Source organism: Sciurus vulgaris (assembly GCF_902686455.1).
Source record: "Sciurus vulgaris genome assembly, chromosome: 3".
Lineage (NCBI taxonomy): Eukaryota > Metazoa > Chordata > Mammalia > Rodentia > Sciuridae > Sciurus > Sciurus vulgaris.
This window is the reverse complement of record NC_136463.1, coordinates 142348015-142355604: the sequence shown is the minus strand read 5'-3', so window position 1 is coordinate 142355604 and position 7590 is coordinate 142348015. Positions and strand designations below refer to the sequence as shown.

Sequence of the window (7590 nt, the reverse complement as noted above, 5' to 3'; positions counted from 1 at the left end):
TGGAGCGTCCACTGAGAAGTAGGTCAGCGTTACACTTAAAGACCTGGGTGCCATCCCGTGGGGTAGTTGTTGGGGTTTTTGATGTGGATGGGAAATTCATGGTGGTTGTAAAAGGAGATGAAACATTATCTTTCAATCATAGAATCCTGAACCTTGGTAGTTAAAGGTAACTGTGAACTTTGAAAGTTTGAAGCCACCTCTGATGCTATATTGCATCTTTTAGTCTCATTTTCACAGTTTCATGATTAAACTCAATGAAACAGAAGAAAATAGAGTTGAAGATGAAAATTCTGGTTGAAAATGGAACTAGATAAAAAAACAGCAGTGAAACTATTATAATAGGGAATCCTAGAGATGAAATTGTACTAATTTAGCACAATCCTAGTCTCATTTTGCAGATTAGGAATTAAGTTATAGACAGATTAAGTGACTTGCCCAAAATGATAGAGCTGTAAAGTGACCAGCCATCTGAATAGTCACATAGAGTAGACATTTGGTGTTTCTGTTTTCCTTTGGTTTGTATATAATCATTTTCCCCCCTCCTTTTAGGGTGTAGGACCACAGGACCTCCTTGGTGAACCTGGTGAACCTGGACCAATGGTAAATGTCAAGTAAGCATGTATACTCAGTTTACATGCTGGTGCACCCTGATAATGATGTAGTCAGTTTATTTTTCCACATCTTCTCTAAAGAAGTAAGAAATGAAAATTTAGTTTGGAAGCACTTTATCATAGGGTATTTAAGCTGTATGTTCTTTATGGCAGAGTATTTAAATTCAAAGGGATAGGTACAGTAGACAATGCTGAGATATGGTATTGTGTAATAAACCTTTGAGTACATGATCTGAGGGCTATGAGAATAAGAGTTAAATTGTAATAAAATATTTTTTCTGATATATTTTCATTGTTTCAAGAAATTTTTGGATTACATTATTAGCAGTTAGAAGTAAATACTCTTTTCTCCCCCCTTCTGTGTTGCTTTGTAATAGGGTCCGATTGGTGCACGTGGACCAGAGGGCCCTCCCGGCAAGCCTGGTGAAGATGTAAGCTTCTGTTTTCCATTTTGCTTTTAAGTTCTAAAGAGCCTAAGAAGGAACTAGAATGTTAACAAGAATGTCCTTTAATATAAATTTCACTTTTTCCAATGCTTTTGTCCTCTATTCATTCCATCTAAACTTGAGAACTGAGAATAAACTTTTACAAAAACTAAAGGAGTTCTCAAGTTTGATTGTATAATATTATTAGTCCTGTCTCTCTCCTGCATTCCTCAGGATTTCCATTCAGATTTCTCCATGAGATATTAGAATTATTCTCGTAATAACTATAACCTTCTATAGTGGAACCATTGACATAATCTAAAAGAAAAAACTATATGGTTTTGATGGCAGTGTATCATTATGAATTCTTAATAAGTGAAATTTTCAAATTGCGTTAGTAGTATAGTGCCCATATGGCTCCCCAAAAGCTTAAAAAGTAATTTTTTTTCAATTGAATTTTTAATTAAGGTGATGTAACTATAAATTTAACATTAGTAATGTGTGATCAATGAATTATGGAACAACAGATTTGATTTGCTAGATTCTTTTCTTAGTTGTAACAAAGTTGAGGTAAAATTAGGGCAGGCCATTAATTTCTATGTGACACAAATTAAGTTTAGTATTGTATTTTCTCTTTGTGAACTGTGATATACATTTAAGCATATTACACTGAATTTGGCCATAAAGAAAACTCTGGTTGTTTCATTTTGTCACAAGGAAAGAAATGGTTAGTAGTATTGGAAGAAGCAATGTTTTAATTCAGAGATATATGGTCATGCATGTAATAATTGAAATTCATAAAATTGTGAGTTAGGACAGACTAGGATAATTCATATCCATTTCTTCTGTAATTAATGAAAGTTCTGCAAAATCAATTGTAGCATAACTGGCTCTCAGAAAAGAGTCTAGGTTTCCTTTATTTTATGCTGCTTAGATACTCACACATGAACTTTCTAAAAAGACTTTTTATCTGCAATTTATTTGATCTAGTCTCAGAGAACACTCAAATCCCTTTACACCTCCCCCACCTCTTGCTGTTTTTATTTATTATTTATTTTCCATATAGGGTGAACCTGGTAGAAATGGAAATACTGGTGAAGTGGGATTTACAGGATCGCCGGTAAGTTTATACTTACCAATATAGTAACATACAAACAAAATTCAAAACATAAGGAACACTGACTTGCAATTCATTGTATGCATGTGCATTAGATACTAAGTTAATGCAGCAATCTAGTAATGTTCCTTTCTATCTAAAAGTAAATTGTCACAGGACATTTTGCTAGAATTACAGCTAATTCCAGTTCCCAGCTTTGCATGGGAACCATATGAATAACTCTCCTGGAGCCAGAGAATTATGTCATACCTCACATGGATACTCTCCAATTGAATATCAAATTTTCAGAAAAGAAGAACATTTTTTTTCCAGAGGAATCTGGTCTGACTTATTTACAGTTTATGACACTTGAATCCTGCTTATCTTTAAAAAACTTCTTCATTTTCTATTAGCCCATATGTCTAAAAGAATAGCCTGCAAGAGTTTGTTGACTGTTATTTTATGGGCTAGGGCAATAAATGTGGACAGGATGTTTCTTTGGCTGCTCCCCAAATCCTAATGTTGGCTGAAATTCTTGATTAATATTCTGGACCCTGAAATTTCATGACAAGTTATGTACAATTGCCAGACATTCTAACAAAGCTGTTTTCTTCCCCATAACTCATCAAAGTAACCATGGCAATTTGCTCCATCAGATTCCAGGACCTGGGCCACTAGAACATCTCTGAACCCACCTTTCTGTCCTCCTCACATTGCTTTGCTAGGTTCTCCTGAGCTATATAGGAAGGAGGAAAATTGCAGAATGATAAGAAAGTAAAAATCCTCCTGGAACATCCTTCTTGTGGTTTTTCCCACTCAGCATCTCCTAAACAGATCTAGTCAACTACATATTATGTTTTCTATAATTTCCTAATGTTTTCTACCACTCAGTGCAAGTAACAGTGCTACATTACTGTTTATATTCTTGAGGAAGTTCAATGCTAGTATGTTATTTAAAAAAAAAAAAAAGAATGCTGATCTTTAACAGAGATTTACAGGACTCTAAGGATTATTTAGTTTCAAATTTACAACTACTCTCCTACCTCCCGTTGTCTTTCCTTTGCCCCTCCATCTGCCCAGGAAGTAAATGCAGACAAAGGCATGAGGTTTAGTCATTAGCACAGATGTCCTTTCCCCCCATCCCTGCTCGACCCTCCGTGGCCTGCTGCACTCTTGCACACCCTCACAGCACGGCCCTCTGTGGGGAGGAAAGGTGCCCTGCCAGCACACCACAGATGCTTTCTGCAAGCTCAGTGTAACAACGTGTGACTGCTGTGATGACAGGCCTAGGTCAGCAGAACGGGAATTCTTTATGAGCATTAGTACATCTGCTCCACTTTCTTGTTATATTTGGGATATGTAATCACATGAGGATTCTCCTCACAGACCATAAAAACTGAAGTGAATTAATTGTTTGAAATAACATCGCTCAGTAATTCTCCTCTGGGCCCAGATGCCTGTGCACTGAGTTGCTTGTTCCAGATGGAAGGGAGGCAAATCTTGGTAAAGGAGGACTTCAATCAAAAAACTTAAAGGGAGTTCTTGATGTGAAGGAATTCCTAAGCGGGGTTGTGTAAACAGAATTACTGAGACTTCATTTGTTCAGAGAGCACGATTTGATGCACCCTTACTGTGATATCCTCCAAACACTAAAGAAATATTTTCACTGCAAGATGTCACAGAGGAATTATTGCTTTGATCTGATCATGTGAATTTTATTTATTGAGCAGCCTCTTCATTCGTTTAGTAATAGTGAATGAAGCCTATGGTGTGCAGAGTTGAAGGATTTTACTACACGTGTAAGATGGTGCTAAGACAAGGGGAATTCCTTAGGAAAGGTTTAGGTCAAGTGAGAACTTGAAATATTAAACCATTTCTTCAGTTGTTTCCAATGATTGTTCACTGATTATCCCACTAACCAGTCATGAGTGAAGTCATAAATGCCAGGATTATGAAGATTAATAATAGTAGTAATAGAAAATTAATACTAATCACATCTACCTATGTAATCAAAGTGCAAATGTGCTGATGGCAGTGATAATGGCAAGTCAATGCAAAGCCAAATTAATGTAGGCAACAAGAGCAAGTCAAGTCACAGGGTCATTATCGATTTTAAGAGAATGAGAAAAAAGTTTCAAGCATCACTTCAAAATAGTCATATCATTGGATCTGATTTTCTGTTGCATTTTTATTGTTTTTAAAATTTAACATGCTTTGGTTGAGTATGCATAGAAATAGTGGAAATGTATAAATTATTAAATAAAGAAACCAAGCCATTCTCACATTTCTTGATCTTTTTGTTGGATATTTCATTTCCTCATTTATTTTTTAAGCAATCATAAATCCACAAAGATTGCAGTGAATACTTCATTAAAAAATTACCAACCACATTGTAATACCATATTTCCCATCATATTCTGCTGCCCATGTTCACAAGTCCAGAGAAAATTTTTTAAAAAGTGCCTAACTATAAATGTATTTATTTGTCTACCTCAAATAAAGTGCAAAATTAAGTAGGAAAAGCATGTTTTCCCTTAAATTCCTTTCCTGATTTTTTTCTGTAAGCTTTGACAAAGTCAATTCAGACATTTAAACACATTGGTTCCTTTGTATTTTCTTCTCGTCGTTCTTTTTTCTTGCTACTACTTAAAATATAGTGATATCATGTGAAACTTTGCAAACGTCATTGAATGAATTCTTGGCATTACTCCATGTCTGGAAATCATGTTTCCACTTCTAACAGTGCATTTGTTTTGTCAATTTTTGATCACCTTGATATATTTTGACAGATAAAATATACTGGTCTTTTCTTTCTGCTTTAGTGTGTCAGTGAAAACTGTCATTTAGATTTTTTTTTTTTAAAAAAGAAGTATATTAAACAATTTCCTATTTGTACTAATGACTCTGAAACACCTTATCTTTTTTTCCCCAGGGAGCACGAGGCTTTCCTGGGGCTCCTGGTCTTCCAGGTCTGAAGGGTCACCGAGTAAGTTCAATCCTCTCTGATACTATGTGTTACCACCCAGTAGGATGTGGGGAACACTGCCTTCTAAATCTTCATGATTCCCCTTGTCAGTTTTCTTTAACTGGCTGTGATTGCAATATTCATCTGCAGTTACTGAAATCACAATTCTCTTTTACATTTCCTTCAAATTTCATTTGATTCTAAAAAAAAAAAAAAATTCTACTACATACCTGGTACCGTGATACAAAAGAGGACAAGGTGATGAATAAGAAAATTATTTGGCTTGTAGGTTTAGCTCATAAAAGATATAGTTAAGAAATAGTAATTGCCTAAGGAAATAAGCAATTAGTAAATAGGGGAATAAATGACATGACTCGAGTAGAGAATGCACTACTTGGTGTGCAGAGCTGAAGGACTTTACTACATGTCAAATGTTTGACAATGATAACCAGAGGGGCCAGCCAACCCAGATTTGGAAGGCAATAGAATGCTTCTTTCATAGCTCAAGAGAATTAATATGTAACTATTATGTTATGTACACAAGAGAATCTGTCTAGCTATTTATCTGAAAGCAAAGCTAATACACTGACTAGTCTCTGTTTTGAGTAGCTGGGTTTCTATTAGGATGATTGGTGCTGCTGGTCTCGTTATTTAATACAGTTGTACCTCTATATCCACTGGAGAGCAATTCCAGTCCCCTTTATATCTCCCCACCCCCTGCACATGATACCAAAATCCATACATGCTCAAGCCCTTTATATACAGTGGCAGAGTGCTTTCATGTAACCTATACCATACTCCCAGTGCTTTACCTCTAGACACCCTAAAATACCTAAATAATCCAATACAATGTAAATGCTATGTAAATAGTGTTGCACTGTATTATTTAGAGAAAAATGAAAAGAAAAATCTATATGTGTTTAGTACGGTTGCGACCATTGTAGGGCTAATGGCAGAGTACATGTCACAACAAGAGAAGTTGGTTTTCCTTTGAAAATTTTTGATTCCTGGTTGATTAAAGACATGAATGTAGAATCTGTGTATTCAGAAGATCAATTGTATTTTGTATATCACTCCTGAATATAACTCATATTTTGTAACTATGTGAACTTTATAATTGTGTGTGTCCTGTAAGGCTAATGTAAATTTTTAGTTGTAGCTGTAGATTAAATTTCTATAAAGTCATGAATGTTCGACAATTGATAACACTGAATGTTGAACATAGTTTTAAAATAAGAAAACCCTACTTTAATTTTCTTTGAATAAACTTCTAGAAAAGTTTGAGAATTAGAGATATTTTGAGTGATAACTTAAAATTTCAGGTTGTTTTCATAAGACAGTTTCTTTTTTTTTTTTTTTTTTTTTTGCTGGGGGTGGGGTGGTAGCAGGGGTAACCAGGGATTGAACCCAAGGGCACTTAGCCACTGAGTCACATCCCCAGCCTTTTTATTTTTTATTTTGAGATAATCTCGCTAAGTTACTGAGGCTGGCTTTGAACTTGCAATCATTCTGCCTCAGCCTCCTGAGCTGCTGGGATTTATAAGGCACTTTCTATGAACATATTTTTTAGGCTTCTTTTATATTTCAAAAATTGAAAAAACAAACCAGCATACATATACATATTTATATTTTTCTTCTCAGGGACATAAAGGTCTTGAAGGCCCTAAAGGTGAAGTCGGAGCAACTGGTGCTAAGGTAATTGTACAAAACCATCACTATACTTCTTCTGTTCTTCTTTGAGTACCGACACAATTTTCAGAACCTCCTTAACTAATTCTGGAGAAAAGAGGGATTTAAATAAATGAATATTTAGGTAAATAATGTGTATTCTGTTGTTTGACGCCCTTTTAATTTCAGGGTCTTATAGCCTTGCTTATTCCCCAAATTTATTTATTTCCATAGGGAGAGAAAATATAAAGGAAGAACAGAATAATTTTTAATGGGAGGAATCATGAGATATATTCATAAGAAAGCATTTGGTTTTAAAGTTTTATTTCTAAGTTTTCTATAATAGATCTTCAGAGAATATGAGTTAATTCTAGCCTTGTAAAATTATGCTTGAGATATGCCAGAAATTGACATATAGTTACTTTATTACTAGGTGTGATAGTTTCTCTCCATCTTGTTTAAATCCCCAATTTTATCTTAGACTTATTTCTGTGAAATCAAATTTTCACTTAATTTTACAGAAAAGCAACGAAACAAACTTTTGAGATCCTTCATTGAAAGATTATAAAATGTGAAAGTTAATGTGCTCTTTAAAATCATACATACATGGAATAATGTAATGCCAATCTTGACTTAGGTTTCTCATACTGGGCAATCTCAATTTTGCTTTAGGGTGAAGCTGGCCCTACCGGTCCAATGGGTGCCATGGGACCTCTGGTATGTATCAGTTTTGTTATTTTTTTTTTCAAGATTACCTTAAGAGAATCAAACAACATTGCCCTATAAATTTATGATTTTCAATAAAAAAGAATAAAAAAAAAGATT

At 34.7% G+C, this 7590-nt stretch overlaps 1 protein-coding gene across 1 annotated transcript in view; it reads left to right on the top strand.

The window, feature by feature from the left end:
• Positions 1-542: 542 nt before the first annotated feature.
• Positions 543-7590, top strand: part of LOC306658310 (uncharacterized protein) — a 15203-nt gene continuing 8155 nt past the window's right edge. Inside the window, exons 1-6 of the mRNA XM_079135126.1 lie at positions 543-600; positions 989-1042; positions 2103-2156; positions 5065-5118; positions 6739-6792; positions 7438-7482. Coding sequence (XP_078991252.1) covers positions 598-600; positions 989-1042; positions 2103-2156; positions 5065-5118; positions 6739-6792; positions 7438-7482 — 264 coding nt within the window. The 5' untranslated portion in view covers positions 543-597. The remainder of the gene's footprint in view (positions 601-988; positions 1043-2102; positions 2157-5064; positions 5119-6738; positions 6793-7437; positions 7483-7590) is intronic.